General features: G+C 39.9%; 4 protein-coding genes across 5 annotated transcripts; 1 reads left to right on the forward strand and 3 right to left on the reverse strand.

The window, feature by feature from the left end:
- The first annotated feature begins 120 nt into the window (after positions 1-120).
- LOC137891631 (uncharacterized) lies at positions 121-2,767 on the forward strand. The gene is made up of 8 exons (XM_068736352.1): positions 121-208; positions 493-804; positions 893-1,165; positions 1,258-1,287; positions 1,396-1,578; positions 1,657-1,704; positions 1,801-1,860; positions 1,966-2,767. The coding sequence occupies exons 1-8, from the start codon at positions 142-144 to the stop codon at positions 1,974-1,976; spliced, it is 984 nt and encodes a 327-aa protein (XP_068592453.1). The 5' UTR covers positions 121-141; the 3' UTR covers positions 1,977-2,767.
- Positions 2,731-6,662, reverse strand: LOC137891630 (uncharacterized). Of its 2 annotated transcripts, none has more exons than XM_068736351.1 (8): positions 6,538-6,662; positions 4,405-4,692; positions 4,040-4,324; positions 3,671-3,955; positions 3,308-3,568; positions 3,098-3,202; positions 2,951-2,976; positions 2,731-2,853 (listed from the first exon to the last, which is right to left on the reverse strand). In XM_068736351.1, the coding sequence occupies exons 2-8, from the start codon at positions 4,679-4,681 to the stop codon at positions 2,731-2,733; spliced, it is 1,362 nt and encodes a 453-aa protein (XP_068592452.1). In that variant the 5' UTR covers positions 4,682-4,692; positions 6,538-6,662. The 2 variants fall into 2 exon arrangements, with proteins under 2 accessions (XP_068592452.1, XP_068592451.1); XM_068736350.1 differs by lacking the exon at positions 6,538-6,662 and adding an exon at positions 5,864-5,962.
- A 1,465-nt stretch (positions 6,663-8,127) lies between these two features.
- cyp21a2 (cytochrome P450, family 21, subfamily A, polypeptide 2) lies at positions 8,128-11,931 on the reverse strand. The gene is made up of 12 exons (XM_068735937.1): positions 11,799-11,931; positions 11,399-11,590; positions 11,186-11,275; positions 10,953-11,107; positions 10,686-10,781; positions 10,353-10,463; positions 10,169-10,255; positions 9,690-9,773; positions 9,424-9,537; positions 9,168-9,334; positions 8,499-8,602; positions 8,128-8,413 (listed from the first exon to the last, which is right to left on the reverse strand). The coding sequence occupies exons 1-12, from the start codon at positions 11,929-11,931 to the stop codon at positions 8,160-8,162; spliced, it is 1,587 nt and encodes a 528-aa protein (XP_068592038.1). The 3' UTR covers positions 8,128-8,159.
- Positions 11,932-12,252: 321 nt separating this feature from the next.
- tnxba (tenascin XBa) lies at positions 12,253-16,995 on the reverse strand. Its single transcript, XM_068735907.1, has 14 exons — positions 16,779-16,995; positions 16,553-16,684; positions 15,202-16,434; positions 14,959-15,081; positions 14,727-14,870; positions 14,507-14,626; positions 14,263-14,418; positions 14,075-14,187; positions 13,844-13,976; positions 13,585-13,736; positions 13,397-13,493; positions 13,134-13,295; positions 12,881-13,044; positions 12,253-12,768 (listed from the first exon to the last, which is right to left on the reverse strand). The coding sequence occupies exons 1-14, from the start codon at positions 16,978-16,980 to the stop codon at positions 12,670-12,672; spliced, it is 3,030 nt and encodes a 1,009-aa protein (XP_068592008.1). The 5' UTR covers positions 16,981-16,995; the 3' UTR covers positions 12,253-12,669.
- Between the last annotated feature and the right edge of the window lie 2,803 nt (positions 16,996-19,798).

Raw genomic sequence — 19,798 nt, forward strand, 5'->3', positions numbered from 1 at the left:
TTTAGGTACAACGGAACAAAAAGTATTTGGCTGTGCAGGTAGTGTCATGTGTGACTTAGAGAACTGAGAATAGGTGGAGACTAAAAAAAACAAGACTTGAAGAGAATAATATTTTGTCACTCCAGTTACTTTACTTAGAAAATGGCACATTGTTATCTACAAGGTCTCCTAGTATTAGTTCTGTTAATAGTCATATCAGAATGCAGAGGTGAGTAGGTCACTGAATTATTACTGCCACATTCGGAATGTATTTTTTTGTTTATAGTCAGTTTACCAAAGAAGTATTTGCTATATACCAACTGTGACTGTTATTGAACTTAAAAGGTGACATACTTATTTAATAATGGATGTAATATATTTTAATAATCTGCTATTTATTTTAAAATCTTGAATCATCTGCCTTATAGCTATGCAATCTAAAACCCTATAAACAATATGCTCTGGGTGTTATTCTTAAAGGGATTCTAATCTTTATCTCTTATCATTTTAAAGACATCTCACCAGTGACTGTGCTTGCTTCTAAAGAAGAAGATGTAGTTCTCCCCTGCTTTGAGAACTATGGAACAAAGGGCTGCTACAGAGTCAGGTTGATTAAGTATGCCACAGATGGCAGTCAGATGAAGGTTGTCCTTGCCAGGCCTAAAACATCCAAAATCCAGGATGCTAAACGTGTGAAATGGGATGCTGATGGAAAGTCTCTTTTTCTGACAAAAACACAACTATCTGATGAGGGACTCTATGGATGTGAAATCTGGGAAGGCTGGGACTGTTTTCATGTCAAAAACATTTCTATAAAAGTGAGAGGTAAGATTACACATTATATTCTCCTAATTTTCACTCTTTTTTTCAAATAAATCCCACTCCTGTATGACAAAAATCTCACCTTTTTCAGACTGCAAAACCCTTCAAGCAGTGAAAGCAGCTCCCAGCGCACCCGTTAACCTGAACTGCCCAGTGAACATAACATCAGAACAACAAGCACCCCAAAATATCTCCTGGGAAATGCTGATAGGAGGCACCGCTAAATCTCTTGACTATGAAAGTGTTGAAATGAATGGAATGTCATTAGCTATCCAGTCTGTGAATGTCAGTGGTTGGTATAGATGTAAGTATGTGTTTGAACAAACTCAGCGCTGCTTTGACATTAACCTACTACGTGTCCAAGGTAAGATTTTAAACTATCTTGTAGCATCACTGACAACAAAAGACAATATGCATAACTCCTAATAATGTACCTTTTCTGTTTCCTTTGTAAAGTGGAAGAGGTCACTGTGGCCACAGTTCCAGGTATTGCAGCAAAAACTATAATATTATACATCTTAATTCAATTGCGTCAGTATTCTCCTGTTAAATGTGATGTTGGAAATGCTTAGATTTGCTTCCTCTCTTGCCCAGGACTGACAACCAGTGAGATTATTCTGGAAACTAAGATGGAGGGGAGCAGTGGAGCATATATTGCTGTTCTTGTGGCTTCAGTCATTGTTGGGATTGCCATAATGGCTGCACTGATAGGACTATTCATTTACCACAGCCATAACACCCGGAGAGTTACACAGCTAACCCAGAGGCACAGACCAGGTTTGATCTTCATTAATCTTGATGAGCAATGCAGTGTAGTGGCATATTAGAATAACTTTGTGTGCTCTTGTTGTTAAGGTACTCTTATGGATGTTTATGAGATTGTGGATTTTACACCTTCAGAGGGTGAGCACCATGTTACTCTCTCACTACCTGTTTTAGTCCAGCTCCTGTGACCTTTGTGTATCACTTCACTGATAACTTTTCAACTTCATCTCACAGATCCACAGGTCCAAGTCAACTGTCTCTACCGACAATCCCTGGATGAAGGCCTGTGTTCCTGTAAGTAGTTCTACTATTATAAAATCACAACTACTATTATCATGTCATACTTTAATTTATATCATATCAAAATACCAAATAACAAATTCCTCTCCTTTATTTCAGTCCGGTATTAGTAACATTCAGTCTGCTGAAGACTGAAGACGAAGATTTCCCTCGTAAAATCAAAGTCCTCACTGTCTAATCTTGTAAAACACGTAACATTAACTCGCCTGTAATGTGTTTATCTTAAAAAAGTAACTGAGATTTATATGGACCAACATAGAAAATGCTAACCTGTTTTTACTGAGACTGCTGAAAAGAGTCTTCCTTATTACCACGTTTGTCTTCATCAACATCTAATCAACAGTATTATTTTAAAAGAAATGGAGACGTGTTTACAGTGTAATCTTTCTATGAAGTCTTACATCCAATGTGAATAACGTCTTCAGGAAGTGCTACCCTGAGCCTTCCACTTAATACTTATTGTTTTCATACTAGCTTGTTGCACTTATTGTATTCGTATAACTTATAGCACTAACTGTTTTTCTTGTTTCTGCCCTGTACTTTGGCTCTGAGTTATACTCTGCTTCATGCTCTTAGATGCTTGTTTGGAAAAGGAAATGTACTTATGACTTCTGGTGACTAGTAGTTCTTTTGATTACCAATGTTGAATGCACTTATTGTAAGTCGCTTTGGATAAAAGCGTCTGCTAAATGACTGTAATGTAATGTAAATATCTATAGGATGATGAATGATCATGAGGAAGGAGCCATAAACACTGATCTTCTGTTTTGTCTGTTACAAGAAGATATGCCCTTTGAAACTGACTTTGAAAAAGGTATTTTTAGTGTATAGATGGTTGAAATCAAAGTTAAAAGACACTTTTATTTAGTTCACAGCCTGTAATAAATCATAGAAACTGTCAGTGGTGGCGACAGCTGCTCTTTTGGTTTGTCTTTGCTCTTGTAATTCCTCTTGATTTGCATCCTGAATGACCTCGTAAACATGAGTCTGTGAAGAGGAATACCGGAGTTATTACATTGAGAAATATATGCTCAACAAAAGCTATGAAAAATTATTTTCAGCACAATTATGTTTTGTCTCTTACCATTTCAATACTTGACTGTTCATTTCCTGCAAACAGAGAGAAAAGAAAACATCAGCCGTTCGTGTATTATTTCATTCTCATTGAGGCTCCCAGAACATTCTCATAGTTGTACGGTAGGTTGTATGACTCCTTAACCACATGCACTACCTGCATCCTTGTGCTGCTTCCTCTTGGTGTACACGTAGGGTCCTCCAGCGGTTATACATATCAGGAGAGCTAGAGGAAGAGCTACCCACGCTGGTGTTTGCAGAGCTGTTGACATTAAACATTAATCATTTCCTCTCTGTTTTCTCAGAAACATTAAACATTTTGGTTTCATTTTGGAGAAAAGGTAACAATAGCATTATGCATACTTACGGTGAACAGTGTGCCACTTCTTTGATGCCATCACATCACTCTCTCTATGCACAAAGCAAATTAATTCATCTGATGTCATTGACAAAACTGGGAGAAACAGCCTGTTTATCAGAGAGTTATTGACATTCATTAAGCGGCTCTGCCAGCTATTTTGGCTACCTCCAGACCAAGTCAAATTGATGTCTTTTCCACATTCTTTAGTGCAGGTAAGCACACAAGTCAAAGTGAGATTATCTCCACCTGGCCCACGCTCTGAAGTAACTGTAAAGACAAACGTGAGAGGAAATGTTTTAATAGCAGTGACGCAAAGTATATATAGTACAATTAATGCTCCACTCTGGCATTTAAAGTGTTAACTCTCACCATCGAGGGTGTGCAGCCTGATTTTGTTAAACACCTTTTGCTGATCAGTGGAGTCTGAACATTGGTAGTCCCCAGCATGCAGAGCACTCACTTTGCTAATGACCAGCGATGAATCTTCATTGACATGAAATGCCTCTGTTTGGCCTTTGTGAGGTGACATTTCATCTGTCAGTGTCCTTTCACCCACAGCCCACTTCCCTCTGACACTCACACCAAGAGAGGAAGTGTCGCTACAAGAGAGTGACACTGACTCACCCACTGCTGCAAACACTTCCTCTAAGCCATCTGAGGGAAAGAGAGCACTGGTTACAGTTTGTACATGTTAAATCACATTGTTCATTTGGAGTATGCTGAAGTGGAGTTTAGTACCTTTTATTGTTGTTGTGTAACTGATGGTAGCTTTCACTGTGTCATTCTGAGTCAGCTGGCATTTCCATTTTCTGTGATGGTCTGTCAGCTTTTTAGTGATGATTAGTTTAGAGAAGCATTCAGAGGGATTTTCAAATTTAAATCTTTTCCCATTTAAAGGTGTATTGTCTCCTGTCCTCCACTTGATATGTATCCCTTTGTTGTTACAAGGGGCAAGTCCTTTATATATGTTGAGGAAACAGTGAAGCTCTATTGTGCCTACCGCAGGAGTGGAGCGCTCTGTAACTGTTGAATGAGAAGAAGAAATGTCATGTGACACTGTGATATTGACTTTAAATTTTTCAAGGATGGTTTGAGTCATTTACCTTCAAGAATCTGAAGTGAAACACTTGAAGTGAGCGTGCCACTGTCACAAGAGTAAAGTCGTGCATCGTTGAGCTCCAGGTGATTAATCTTCAGAGAGCAGTCCTTCAGCAGGCCAAGCCTGAGGGCGTTCAGACTCGGAGCTGTCACCTTTCCAGCCTTCACCACCTCAGCGATCGACTGAAACTCTTCAGCCATGTTCCAGTTAACAGAGGAGCAGGATTCAATAGAGGGTATGCCACATGGCAAAGTAATATCCTCTCCTAGTAAGGCAAACATCACCAAATGATCTGTTGGAGAAGAGAATTTAATCTTAGACATTTCATTTTCCAAGTCATGAGCTAGTTCGGTCAAATTAGAAGTTGGTGACCCTCGATCATGAACTGAACATGTTCATAACTAAGAGTGAAAATAACAAGTTACATTTACTCGTGTTACTGTAACAAAGTATCTGTATACACTTGTACTTTTTTGAGTAAAAGAAAAAAAGAAAAGGAAAATAGGTTGCAGCTACCTTAATGCACCATCCTGCGAGCACCTGTCCCAAATCAAACACACTGCATGCTCGGTGTGGCTAACATGTAAATATGCTAACATTTTCACGGTGGATACTCAGTCATGCAGTGACTTGAACTCTGCGTTCACTAATGACCTTCTTCCTTCGGTGGGACCAGAGAGACCAAGTGGACTGGTTATAGTTGGACAAAGAAGCTGGACGGGGTGGACTGGTTATATTTATGCTCTGAGGATGAACAAGCTGAGTAGTTGTCCCTGGCTGGAGCAGATTTAGGAGGACTTTGTGGTGCATAAGACTTGCTTTCAGACAGGTGAGTACAAAAACAAACACATTGACTGTTGTAATTCAAATCTATTCAGTTCAATATGCTTTGTTGTCATGAGTGTAACAAAGACAATATGTCAATTGAAAAGAAAAACAAAAAGATACTATTGATAAAATCAACTCTACAGAGGAGAGCTCCAACGTTGCTTGGCAAAGTAACATTGTGTGCGCGTGTCTATCGTGCATAGCTCCCCCTCTTTCCCTTTTTAAAGTGTAGCACAGTAATGTTTACAGAGTAGGCCTGCATTTTAACAGACCTACTTTTTACTTTTATCTAACTTTAAGTACATTTTTACCAAAGTAATTTTAATTAAACTTAGGTCAAACATATTCAAAGTAATAATACTCTTACTTGAGTATACTATTAGTATTCTTTCCAACCCCGTTCACAACCACATCGGACATTCATGCATTTTTTTCAAATTTGAGTTCAAGTTTATCTTGAATTATTTTGTTTTTGTTTTATTCATTATTGTAAACATTTCGTTTGATTAATTTTGATGTTGGAAACTTAAATCTTTTACATCTAGGCCTACCTCAACATTTTGGAAATAAAGTCAATGATCTTAGTCAAAATATCCCAAAATACAACAGATAAACAAACTTTTTTTTATAATTACCAAATAACTGAAGTCCAGCTGCTGCTTGTGTGAGAAAAATAAGACAGAGTGGAAACAATAAAGAGGAAACCATTCTTTTCTCAGATGTCTTCTCGCAGATTTCTTGCTTATTGCTAAATCCTCTGATAGCAAAGATTTTCTAAAATCACATGTTCAGGAAATTACATAACGACAAATGAATTTGTAGTTTAAGACCAGCCCAGGAGAGGCCCATGTTCATTTTTTCACATTAACCCTTTAAACCAGATACACCCGAGGGTCCCCCATTTGGACGCAGAGTACATCAAAACTTAGAGAGTTTTGTGTTAAAAGTAACTGGCAGAGAACCCACGAAGAACGAATATAGTGATGTTATAGTTCTGCAGAAACCTCAGCGTCCTGGGAACAACATGAACTAGGTCACTTCTACATGAGACAAACACATCTCCCATCAGCCAAGCAAACAAATAACAAAATATCATAAATCATACTCGATATGACTGGGACAGACCGGAGAAAAAGGCTGCTACACTCCGTTAGCAACGTGCTACCTACGAACATGCAGCATGAAAAAGCACGAGCGCCTGACGGAGATTACGGACATAGTTTCCATTTCTCTCTCCGGTAAACCATCGCAGAGATATTCAGCTTCGAACACAAAAAGTCACACAGCTTTCATCGAATATTGTACTTACTTTTGGTCGAATCTCAGCGAAAAAATGGAATATCTCCATACTTCCACTTCATGTTTGTCCAGCTGCTGGTGCTCCGTGTGAATCCGTTCGATTCGTGTCTCTCCGACACTCCTCGGATTCTTGGGAGGGTTGGAAGCTCAGCAAATCAGATTTCAGAGCTGGACCTTTTTGAGCTTTATTGGCTAATAGTGCTGTCAATCATCTAGCTTTCAATTCCAGGCAATTCTATTGGCTCCTACGGTTCGAAGGATGTCTCAATGGTGAAAATCGGAGAAGGGGGGGCTGAGATACAGCCCTGAACAGAGAGTCGAAGCAGGATTTGACCTTAAACTAAATAACTAAAAAGGGCATAGAAAGAGCTTAAAACACTCAAAAAAGGTCCAATCTTCGGTCTATTGATTCAATGAACATCATGAGTGATACATATAAGTGATATAGAGTGTTTTTGAATTTTAAAAATACTTTTTTATTCAAATATTGGAGTATTTGATCAGTTTTCTAATTTGAAATGCTCTATATTTCATAAATGTTTCACTGTATCTATGTATAGCTGTGTATATAGAGCCTATATCAGTTGTTCTAAGAGCCCAGCATATTAAAAGTCTTGGATACCCATACTTTCCAAAAAACAATACCCTAAAAGTGCTGTTTTTCAAGATCGAGCTTTTGAGTTTTCCAAGTTCTGCTGTGTTCCATCCTTATCTTATGTGAACCAGTAACATGTATTCTGATAGTTCCATGATTTTTCTCATCTCAAAAATATATAAAAACATTTTTTTATTTTTTTTATTTTTTTTTATACAATTAATTAGGTATTTCTTATCTTTATTCGAGCTGAGGCCTGCAAATAGGCCTCGTTTTTAATTAACTTAATACAAACGTGTGGCCAGTATGCAAATTAAGTCTTCGTGTGAACCGTCCGTTTTTCATCTGTCACATGTAGAAATGATAATACCCTCTAGTAACACCTGTTATTGTCTATCATCAGATGGCTATTGTTGTTGTAAATGCAAACACTTTTACAAGTAGTGCTTCTAAACCAGCAATGAGAAGTGATAACCTGTAGGTCTGACGGTTTTCCTCAGTTCTAAATACTTTTGACTTTCTGTTGCATGTTCAGTGTTTATCCACTGGGTGGTGCTCTCAGACTATATGACAGATATTTGTCCTGTAGAATTACTAGTGTAATTGACCAGTTTCAGTGTACACTAACCAACCCCAAACCCCAAGTTTTGATTGGCATGCAGCTCCACCTGAACAGTGTTCAGTCCATCCTGGTCATTTTCCACCCTCTACAGGTGATGTTGAGGCTCATTATTTTCATCTAACTTTAATGCAATTTGCTGTGACTTTATTCAAGTGGTTAAACAAAAAACGATATATATCTGGCCTGGGTTACATGTTATTTAGAGAAGACTAACTCATTGTATTAAGCTTTAAAATCCAACTAACAGACTATTTTATCTGGATATCCAATATTTCAGGCAAATGGAAATTATTGATGAGAAACATACACATGGATGATCTGTAATTATTTTTACATGTAAAAGTAAGACAGAAAAATCATTTATTTGCACACAAATGCACAGCGTTTAAGCAACAAGTAAGCAGTACACTATAGTTCAGGTATTGGTCAGAGGCCTCGGACGTGCTGTAACTGTGTAGGACTTGACCTTGAGTACAACACTAGCAACTCCTCTCAGGTCGGGCAGAGAGGCCTCGCTCTCAGGAGGGATGAAGTGGAAATCTCTCAGCAAGTAGGCAGTGAACAGAAAGAGCTCCATTTTGGCGACAGACTCTCCCAGGCAGAGCCGAGCACCCCCTCCAAAAGGGATCAGGGCTCGGGCGGAGTTTCCTCCTCCTTCCAGAAAGCGCTCTGAAAGCCAGAGAGGAGTTACTTTATTTGAGATCTGCTGAGCAAGTGGAAAGGAATGCACTTCACCTCACAGTTAGAGCAGCACCTGGTTTGAAGCTGTATGGGTCAGACCAAACTGCAGGATCATGGTGTGCCCCAAAAAGATTAGGAATGATGACTGTGTTCTTAGGGATGAAGTAACCTGCAATACTAAACATTGAATGGTTATACATTTTCCATAATGCAAAGTTTGTGTGTACCTGCTGACTGACAGACCTGATACCAACAGGAATATATCACAATAGCATACTTTATAGACATAAACATTATACAACAATTTAGACCCATTTGGTGCTGTCTAGTTTATTTATGTATTCATGATGTTGTTGGTTTGCAGGAAGCAAGCATTTTTTAAAGCAGAGGTTCATTATGCGGAGCAACAGTTCAGTTGCTGTTTACTTATTTTCTTTCCCAGTGTTGACATAATTGCTTTTTGGCATAATATATTTTATGCAGGCGTTTTTAATTTCTTTAAAGCAATTCTTTCTGTACAGCCATGTTCACCAGTCTTGGAGTTGGACTAAGGACTAAACATGATGAGTGAAATATTGGAGGAACGTAGGTCTGTGTTACAAGATTTGTGAACTGGTCTGTATTGTACCCACCAGTACCAATGCATGATTAACCTTATCTTTACCTATTAACTACTTAAGTGGTAGTTAGACAATAATCTTCTGATTCTTTCATTGTAACTTCATATTGCCATTCAGCTGACCTGCTGTCTCGGATGGCTCTGTGTGGCACCGCCAACGGGGCAACCGGCCTGAGTCTGAGCACCTCGTTGATCAGAGAGCACAGGACAGGGAGTCTGTGTCTGTCTGTGTACTTAGGGTATCGTCCCTCTAGTACTGTGCACAACTCGTCATACACTTTGGCCTGCAGCTGAAGATTAAAGTAAAAGAGGAGAGAGACACTGAGATAAACTTCAGGGTTTGTAAATATGTTGTTCTATGGTAAATGACGTGCCCTGCCTCTGGTCTGTGGAGGAGGAAGGCCACGGTCCAGTTCAGCCAGGCTGCAGTGGTCTCTGTTCCCCCGATGAGAAGGTCCACAGTGGCCATATGAACATGAACATCTGTCAAGCGCTGGAAACATGAATACACATAATTTAGTACAGAAGTGGTACTTACAGTATACTGAATGTACAATTCCAGTATTAGTCTTGAATGACATTAGATTTACTCCCAATACATTTAAAAATTGATCTCCTCTGGTATTCTCTGTTCTATATAATTACCACTCTGGGATCTGTGTTGTGAAGTTTGTCAAGGCCCTGGAGGAGGGATCCTGTAATTGCGTCATCATTTTTCTTGTCTTGTGACTGCACAGACAACAAAGCAACAGCTGAGTAAAATCAGCATAACAGGAAATACCATCCACTTTTCTGGATGGATACATACACAAAGACGATTTAACTTTGGATTTTTAAGGCATCCATGATGTGAAATTAATTCCTTACTCTTTCACTCTATAGTAACATATCCAAGCAGACAAAAATAAAATTATATATATATATATATATATATATATATATATATATATATATATATATATATATATATATATATATAGGCTTCAGTAGATAACATTACTCATTTTATGATCCTGATGTCTTATTTGTACTAAGCCCCACCGAGACATGCTTTTTGTAATCTGTGAACAGAGCAATTTAGCAGAATTAAATCTCTTTATTCTTTGGCATTTGTTTTCACCAACCTTGTAATTGTTGAGATGTTGTCTTATAATTTCATCTCTCTTGGCCACCTCTTTCAGGAGACGGGCAAATACTGGATTGGGTAATTTCTTTGAGAAAACAAATGACAATGTGTAAAATCTCATTCAAAAGATGTTTGCTAGTCTTTGCTGTGATCTATAGTCAAGACAGTGAATATTAGCTGACTCTGAGCAGTGGGAAGGAGTCCAGAGCAGAAATCCAGGACGAGCCCCACAGAGCAACAATCTCATTCAGACAGCTGTGCAGTTGCTGCAGCTCCGAAGAACTCTTCTCATACTAGAAAACAGAGATTTATATTTTAACATATCATATCAATGAAATGCACTGTCCAGTAACAGAATAATACATTATGATTGCACGAACGTAACGCAAGCTTCTAAGAAGAGCAACACGAACAGCGACCTTGCCCCGTCCCCAAGATAAACAGCAACAGGCACAGCTGTCGATTAATGAGAAGCTTTTTTTTGCAATCCATCTTTGACACTGAGAGATACTCACTTCTTTTCCAAAAGCCAAAGTGGTTATGACATTACTGGCTGCCACTGTGAAATCCTCCGAGAGGTCTACAGCACTGCCTTGATAGTCCATCAAAACCTAAACAGTGAACAAACCATGCTTTATCTTTTTATGTGACCACTGTGGAAATTCTCCAACATTTGGTTTGAATCTCTGCTAGCACATTAATGACCTTTTTAAAAAAGAAAAGAAAAGATAAAGCACGATATAACTCACTGGCGTTCATTTTAATCCTCCTGTGTTCTGTACCTCTCTCAGATGCAGTGCCTGTCTCTCGATCACATCATGCAGTGATTGCTGACAGCAACGCTGCAAAGCACTGTGGACGAGACGACGATGTGCCCTCCACTCCTCATTATAGTCTCCTAAAGAGATGGTGTGCCCTCCCCCAGACACAATATCACCTGATGCAAGTCAGTACAGGTAATAGGGACATACAAACTATGCATACTATTGCTGCAAAAGAAGTTTAAGTTGTTTACCTGTGTATGAAACAGGTCTCCCAGCAAAATCTGACCATTTTTTCACCAGTGCTTCTCTAATGACTTCACCACTATTAAGTACCACCATGGCTGAAAAAAACACAACACGGTTTTGTACGGTCTACAAAAAAAGTTTTTTTTTTTTTTTAAAGCTGAGTTTTTAAGTCATTGTTTGATTTAATGAAGTCCATAAATCTGAAATGGGATGATTACTTGTGTTTCCACATTTCAGGCGGTAGATGTTTCCGTACCGCTGTGCCAGATTGGTCAGGTGGATTGGCAGATGCTCATGCGTCAGCTCCATCATATTGCCTATAAGGAAGAGGCTGGGAGGACCCGGGAGGCAAGGAGACGAGGAGCGGGGCAGGAACTGACAGAGATACTGCAGCAGTCCAGATTCAACTACTGGATGAAAGAGTTAAGAAACACAAAGGTAAAACAGAGAGATAATGAACACATCAAACAAATCCATTAGATCAAGTAATCAAGTTCAGTGGTGTACTAGTTTCCCATGTGTTAAGAAAATGTCCCAATCATTGTATTTTCATGAAATCAAAACACTTGATTGTACAATCAGCATGTATAAATATACAGACAATAAATAGATAATTACCTGTAGACTTACTTCCCTTGTGGTCTTTCTGTACAGATTTGTCTCTCGGACCAGAAATACAAATCAGTACCATCAAGAGCACCACAACTAGGAGCGCAGCTCCCACAGTGGTAAATGTTATTTCTATTGGCATTTTGTGTCTTCTCGCTGGTGTCCCCCTTCAGAAAGGTGGTAAGCACACTGCTTGACCCTTTTATAGTCTCCTCATCTGTCTCTGAGCTTGTCGGCTTGATACAATGTTGTTTTCACTAAAATCAAGGATGTATAAACATTTTGTCGGTCAACATATCTGATAATAAGATAAATGCAACACATACACATGGCCAGGACATGCTGAAGGGCATGATAACATTTCACAGTTGACAGGACAGTCAGTCATGGCATTTCTTTATAGTACAGGGAATGAAGAAACTGTTTTTCATCAAAGGATTTAATTCATTCACTGTAACAAAACCAAAAAATCGACACTTCAGACCCACATCAGCCACATTTATTCCAATGGAGTGAGACAGTGCATATTCAATTACAGTAGTAGTGGGGTGGCATACCATGGTGGTGCACAAAAAGGTACTGGAGTCAATACAAAACTGTGTTGAAATGGACGGGTCTGGCAGAATAGTAGAACAAGATACAAAAAGTTGCAAAAAACATTTCTCCACTCCTTTGGTATATTTCCAGAAAAATACAGATTAGAAAAAAAAATGTTGCTCATTGAATCAAAATGTGCTGATAGCTGTTGTTATAGCTATTGAAACTGCTGTAAAATGCAATTTCAGTTGGAAAGTGACATGCATCAATTGCGACATTCACTGTCTTCTGGATTTCTGGAGCTTTAATTATCTGTTATGAATGAATGACGACTGATGTAATCTTAGCCATGAGTTGCAGGAGAGAACCTGGACGGTCTGAACTTCATCTCAACGAAGGGAATGGAGGAGTCTTTACCTTTCCAGTCTATCCAGACTACTCCCTGATTCAAAACAGAGACAGAAAAAGTGATGCTATTTGGTTAGTGTGCTGTATCATAGAAGATACAAGCGTTAAAGGTTCATTATTCTATGTCCCAGAGAGGTGAATTGTACCTGATTATTACTGTTGATGCCATAAAGGCCATTGAGGTTGGCCTTGTAGCAGTTCTTGTACCACCAGCCTCCCATGTAGGCCCTGGCACAGTGGATCCCCAGAGGATCAGGGTCCTTGTCCCGGGCTGAGAATGGGCGTCCATTATGGTACCTCATAGAGTCACCTGACAGAGAAATAGAGACATCGATGTATGAATTGCCAGACGTTGCCGTAATATAGTATAAACTGTACTATTTCCAGTAAAGTTTTCACCTGCAGTTCCAGTGTAGCCAGACACTGCAAGACTGTAGTGCCTCTCCACTGAATCAACGGAGAAGTTTGAGTAGTGACCGTATACGGTGTCATTTCCAGATCGCATATCCACTCTCAGGCTCACAGGGCCGACACTGGTCAGGTTGTGAAGGAGCTCGTTTCCTAATAGTGATAGAAATTTAAAGTGCACAGATGAGGCCAATTTATTGAAAATATATATTTTATGCAGATGTGATGGTAATAAGAACTTGCTTCAACCGTACCGAGCCAGAAATCTTCACTGAGGTTTCCAAAGCCGTCACTGTATTCACTCCATGTTCTGTAGAAATCTGTCTTCCCGTTCATCCTCCTCTGGAACACCTAAAAACACACATCAGATTGTTGTCCATTATCCAAAATAATACTGCCATTTTCTCTTGCAAATTTGATAAATAACAGCAGTTTGTCTCACCGTCCAGCCACCTCCATCAGTCTCCATGTCACAGTAGACTCTGACTGCTTGTCCCTCTTTTCCTAGCGGGTAGATATCCACCTCTCCTGACTGCAGAGCTCCATTCAGCAGCTCCTGAGAACACTCAGTGGGGAAAAGGAATCGCAGTTTGCCTAAGGGATAAAAAAAAAAATATATATATATATTTGTGTTATATTGGTAGGACAGTATTGGTAGGACAGCTTAATGAGCAAGTACTGCGTTACATGATATACAAGACCTGTAAGGAATTCTGTGGTGACAACAGATGTGTATTGTCCATCTCTCTCGCCTTGTACCAGAACAATATATCGTGACATTGGCAATAGCCCTGTCAACTTATACTCTGTGATGGACTGGTCCAGGATCACCTCCTAATGTATACACAGAAAGCACACAAATTTAGGCTCTTCTGTAAATGTCGGGACTCTCTTTGTACTGTATGTGATAGTGATGAGGGAATATGAATCACCTTTGTCTCCTCTCCTGCCACCTGGTAGATCAGCCTGTAGCTGTAATAAACAACAGTGGAAGTTCTCCATGCTATCACAGCAGAGCGGGCACCCACCTCACTGGCTTTAACCACTAAGGGACACAAAAATGTATTGAGTTCACACACTTTACGCACAAGCTCTATATTTTATTGCTATCTTTACTCACCATTAGCTGTTGTAAATGTAGTTGAGATGGCCATGCTCTGCAGACTGTCCTTCTGGCTCAGGACTTTGACTGTGTACAGGGTGCCTCTCTGCAGGCCTCTCAGCTGGTGCTCCACTGAGTTTCCAGACAGCATCACAGTCACTGTCACATTAAGAGCTGTGGCAAGAAGGAGAATTAATAACGTAGCGTAGCACAGTCAATAATGCGTTGCCATTAGTTATTAGGGTGATATTGCCACACTCACTCTTGGAGGACTCATAGCTGATGATGAACCGGTCTACTTTACCCAGACTGGGTGTCCATTGCAGCACAGCTCTGGTATCTGTCACATTGACAACTTGCAGATGTGTTGGAGGAGCGGGCACTGCAGTCAAGACAAAATCCATTGTGTGTTTCTTGCAGATTTCACACATTAAGACAAAACAAGCATCTGTAGATAGTAGTAAGCTTATCTAACTATGTACCTGTGGTGATAAGTGATGTGAGAGCGTCACTCTGGGCTCTGCCTTGTGTGGTAGTTATAGTGATAATGTAGGAGGATCCAGCAGACAGCTTGGACAGAACCACATAAGATTGCTGCGACTCCACTGTCACAAAGCGGCTCTCCCCTAGCAGGATAATACATCACATATATCATACTGACAAGCAAGGGGATTTTGACTAGAGTTGCAGTATAAAGGCAGGCCTTAAACAAACCTGTGACGATGTTGGTGAACATGACCCTGAAGCTAGAGAATGTCGTCTTTGGTTTGGACCAGGAAACAGTGATGGAAGACTCTGTTACATTGCTGAAAACCATATCTGTGGCTGGCTCAGGACCTGTTTAGAGAAATCAAAGAGATTTTCTATTCACATTTTACTACTCCCATTACTGATTGTGTTCCTGGTAAATGTGGAGGAAATATGCATTACTGAAAAATGTAGTACAACTTGAGTTACCTGTAATTGCAGTTGCTCTATGAATCTTTGATCTTCTCTCAGCTGCAGTGCCATACAGATGTAGGACATAGCCTGTGTTTGCCCTAAGGTTACTGAACTCCACAGAGCGTACGCTACCAGGGACCACCATAGAGATCCTCTTTGTTTCAGCTTTGCCTTTAGATCCAACAGCTTTACCGGTTGTGTTGGTGCTCTCACTCTGTACCTGGGTTTCAGTTGTGTTCTTAACTGTGGAGCCCTTGCCTCCTTCAAGAGCTTCTTCTTCAAACTCCTCTTGGTCATCTTCGTCACCCCCTGTCCGTGGCTCTCTTCTGATCACCGTGAAGTACTTGAACATCCCTTGTGGTGCTGTCCACGTGACAGTGAAGCTGTAGGAGGAGATGTTCACAACCTTTACAGAACCTAATCCAGATCCTCCCATCCTCCTCACGTTCCCAGATCCATGAATGGTTGTTTTATCCTGCAGAACTCGAGTCTCAACTGACGTTGCTGCAATGGTTGAATTAACCAGATACTGACTCCTCTGTGTCAACTTCTCTTTTCCAATTTTGCCAGTTTCAGTGTTTCTGTTGTCAACAGATTGCACATTTGTAGTGTCTGCCTTTACCTTCTTGTTGCGTTTATTTCCAGATGATTGAGTAACATTTTTTTCAGCCAGTGTGGACTGCTCCAAGGTCTCCTTCCCTGTTCTGGTTTTGTTTGTTCCCTCAACCTTGGTCAGAATGGTCTCAATTTTAGCCGTGCCATTAGATTTCTTCACATTACTCTGGGTTACATTGGTTTGAGGTTCATCTTTTAGTTGGTCAGATCTAGGATGTGTTTTACTACCAGTTCCTTCTTTAACAAGCTTAAGGTCAGTTTTTTGGAGGACCTTTTTAGAGGTCAGGACTGTTGTTTTGCCTTTGCGAGCCTCCTCCTGCTTTCTTCCCTCATGTTTCAACAGAACTTGACCAACAGTTGGGCGACTGGTCTTTGTGGCACTTGAAGAGTCTTTTGTAGTAACTTTCTTAACATAGGCTTCTTGTTTTGCTTGTGTCTTAACAAGACCTGCTTTAGCATTAGTAGACACTTTGGGTTTGGTGTCAGTTTCTTTGGTGTCAGACCCTTTCTTCTGCTCTCTCTTCTGGAAGAGTGTGTGCTCTACTTTGGTTTTCTCCTGCATGCTTTCCTTGTCTTTGTTCACCTGCAGGGTCACTGTTTCCACGGTTACTTTGACCCTTCCTTTGGCGGTTTCTGAAATTGTAGAGTAGAGGTTACAATCAAAGTACAACTTAAGGATACCTTCCTTTCCATTAAAGATATGTGTTTCTAATGCTATCACATCCAAATAACTGTGTAGACTTTCACTTACTTTTATTACACTCGGCTCCTTGTGCACACTTACTGCAGTCTAGACCCATGAATCCCTGTTGGCAGATACATTTCCCCTTTTCACATCCCCCATTGCCACTACAGTCATTTGGACAATTTGCAGAACATGGACCTGGGCCGCAAGAAAAATAAACAAAATGACTAAATCCACATCTCTAATGAGTTGTGTCAAATATAATAATCTGGTGAATATGACAAAATTATACATTTATCTTTCAAAGAGGACATCTCTCTTTCCAGTCGTGCCACACGTCCTTTCAGCGCAGACATCTCGGCCTCACATCCCCCATTGCATCCACCAGGCAACAAGCTGATCTTATGCGTCATCACCAGAGGAGTGCCAGGCTTCAGCTTCAGCTCGTGCTCCTTGGTGTTGCTGGAGTCGCAGCCATCACTGATGACCACCATAATTGGTTGTGCAGGGGCAGGCTTTTCTTTGGTGCTGGTGGCGATGGGAGCCTTGATTACAGCGCTCTGATTGGCAGAGGATGTGACCTTATCTTTGTCGGCTGCAGAACCACCACATGTAGCCACCTTTGCTGGAGTTGACGGAGCAGTTTGAACTACTGTAGGGGCAGGCTTGTCTTTGGTGGAGGGAGATTTAGCTACAACAGTCTGATTGAAGGAGGCAGTGGGCTTGTTTTTAGCGGTTTTAACGCCACTGGTGGGAGCAGACTTTGGGGATGTTGACTGAACATTTAGAACTCCAGTGGGGGCAGGCTTGTCTTTGGTAGCCTTCACTTCACTGACTGTAGAAGCCTTTACTGCTGCTGTGGCCAGAGTGGATAAAATTGTCTGATTGACTGTGTTTAGCTTTGGGGTTAGGCGAATGGTCTGTTTGGCAAGAGCAGAAGTGGTTTTTGGTTTTGACTGGGTGAAAACGGCATTGGGTTTGGACGCGTCACTTCCTGTGGCGTTTCTCCTCTCATTGGTTGTGGATTGAAAGGAGGGAAATGGGGTGAGAAGGAGGAGAAGTCCCAGAGTAAACAGCATTTTGAGCCAGCAGCTGTAGCCAGAGATGGTATTGCCTTTGGTGGATCTGTATGTTACTGTAAAATTCTGAACTCCTTCCTCTATATTTCTATGACCACGTTATGCCAGGTTTCTCCTAGAAATTAAAAAAAAAACATGAAAGAGCTGAGTTGTAACCAAGTTTGATGCTTGACATTTAATTCCAAATCATTTTAGAGCTTTTTTTTTACCCCGAAGAAAGGCTTTGCTGAGCATACATGCTCTTTTTCAACCAGTTTCACGTATAGTGCTCCTATTCACACTTTGATGCTGCCTTTTACAAACTCCTGGCTATTAAGATGCTACACCTAGAGCAATTTCAAGCTTTGTGCCTTGCTCAAAAGTGACCTGACAGCAATTGCTAAAGCAAAGGACAGCATTACTTACTTTTTTTATTCAGTTTGAGAAACTTATTTTACTGTGCATTCGTGGACTGATGCATAAAAGCATATCAAAATATTTCTAAGATGCGGTTTTGCATCGGACTACATATACCTGTTTATTTTATGTGACCCTGTATATTGAATTGTCTTAATCCAAAAATCAAAATGTTTACACCAGTGTAAGACATTGGAAACAATTAGAGTAAGCATCATGAAAAAAACATTATTACTGAGCAGAAATAGCAAACTGAACACAATTTCATGAAAAGTATTTTATTACCTTTTTCTTTAAAACTGTGTTTACTGGGACACTTTTAAAAGTGAAGAAAAAACAATTATAGGTGGAAAAATTGCAGCAGTGTTCAAATCAGCCATACTAGTTAATTCAATGGCTTGCCAAACCAAGTAAAAATCTAAATTAGTTGATTCTGAACAGGAAGGAATAAGGTGACTTGAGCGGGGAGTGTAGAGAGTCTGCTGGAGGGGCTATGTAGAAAGGCAACAGAGCGTCACTGTATAAAACTGTGGGACATTGTACGTCTTTCACCATCCAGAAGGTTACATAATCCTCTGCATCCACAACTCATAAAACCACTGAATATGTCCAGTCTTTGGTTTAAAACAGCATGAAATCCAATAAATCATGCAGCATGTAAAAAAATGAGGATGCTTTGCTACACAGCAAGGCAATTTCCAAATGTTGCATTGGAGTTCATGGATTAACTGCATAATTAGCTGCAGTATTAACAGAATTAATAGCCACTTGTTACTTATAGAATATAAATTGTCATACTAGTGCAGTATTTATTTTGACAGAATAAAAAAGAATTAAAACTAAATCAAATTGATAAGGTAAATGATAGTAGGTATAACCATGACACATTATATGTGCACATGGAAAATTTCATATCATGTTCACCAATCACTGCAACCAGTGTAACTGTTTTGGTCTTTTTAGCAACTAAAACACATTATTATACAACAACATTACTTTTTATCACAATTGTACTTATTCAAAACCCTGAGAAAAAAATCAGCCATGCAATATATTAAGATGTGAAAGAATATCAACAGACACCAAAATGCAGGATGCAAGACATGGGTCCATTAATTCAAAGAGTTACCACTCTGATACCATAGTGAAAAAAATAACTCACCAGAGTAATGACTTAGTTCTTGGCTTTATCTCTTTCTTTGTGTTGCTCCCTCCATCTGGCTGGAAAGCTCACACAAATAGCTGGATATGATCAGGGAGGAAAGAGGTGAGAGAAAGGACCACCACTAGAAAGAAGGAGAGTGATAAAGTCTGCTCCTACTTAAGGACACCCCCTCCCCCCTCCCCCTTCCTCCACGCCTAATGGTCCCACTCTTTCAAACACCATGGAAAATATTTGTATTGGACCAAAAAGTGTGGCATTTTTACAGATTTGAGCATCAATTATGATCAATATCTTATTTTCTCTTTTTTGTGATGTTTTGTAATGTCTCTATACATTTTACTGGTAGATTTAAGAATTTAGCCTCAGTGATTCATTGATTTTTTTGGTTAACATATGAATAATGAATCACTTTTGACTGCAACTTGTGTGTGAGTCAACATACTGAAATTGCAGTTTTGCTCTGAAACTGTATTCAGCACATGCCAGGACATTTTTCTTTGTTACTTAGTGTTACACAAAAATAGCCCGCATTTTGTAGCTTTTGCATAGCTGATGACAGTAATTCCAGTGTCTGCTGTATGTCACTTGACTTATACCGGACATTAACACCTAGACACAGCTTTGATTGAATAAAGCCCTGGTCTGAGAATCATGATTCAGCTGGAATACATA

This window comes from Cebidichthys violaceus, unplaced genomic scaffold, assembly GCF_023349555.1.
Source record: "Cebidichthys violaceus isolate CVI_PGR_0920_01 unplaced genomic scaffold, fCebVio1.0.p SCAF_7, whole genome shotgun sequence".
Lineage (NCBI taxonomy): Eukaryota > Metazoa > Chordata > Actinopteri > Perciformes > Stichaeidae > Cebidichthys > Cebidichthys violaceus.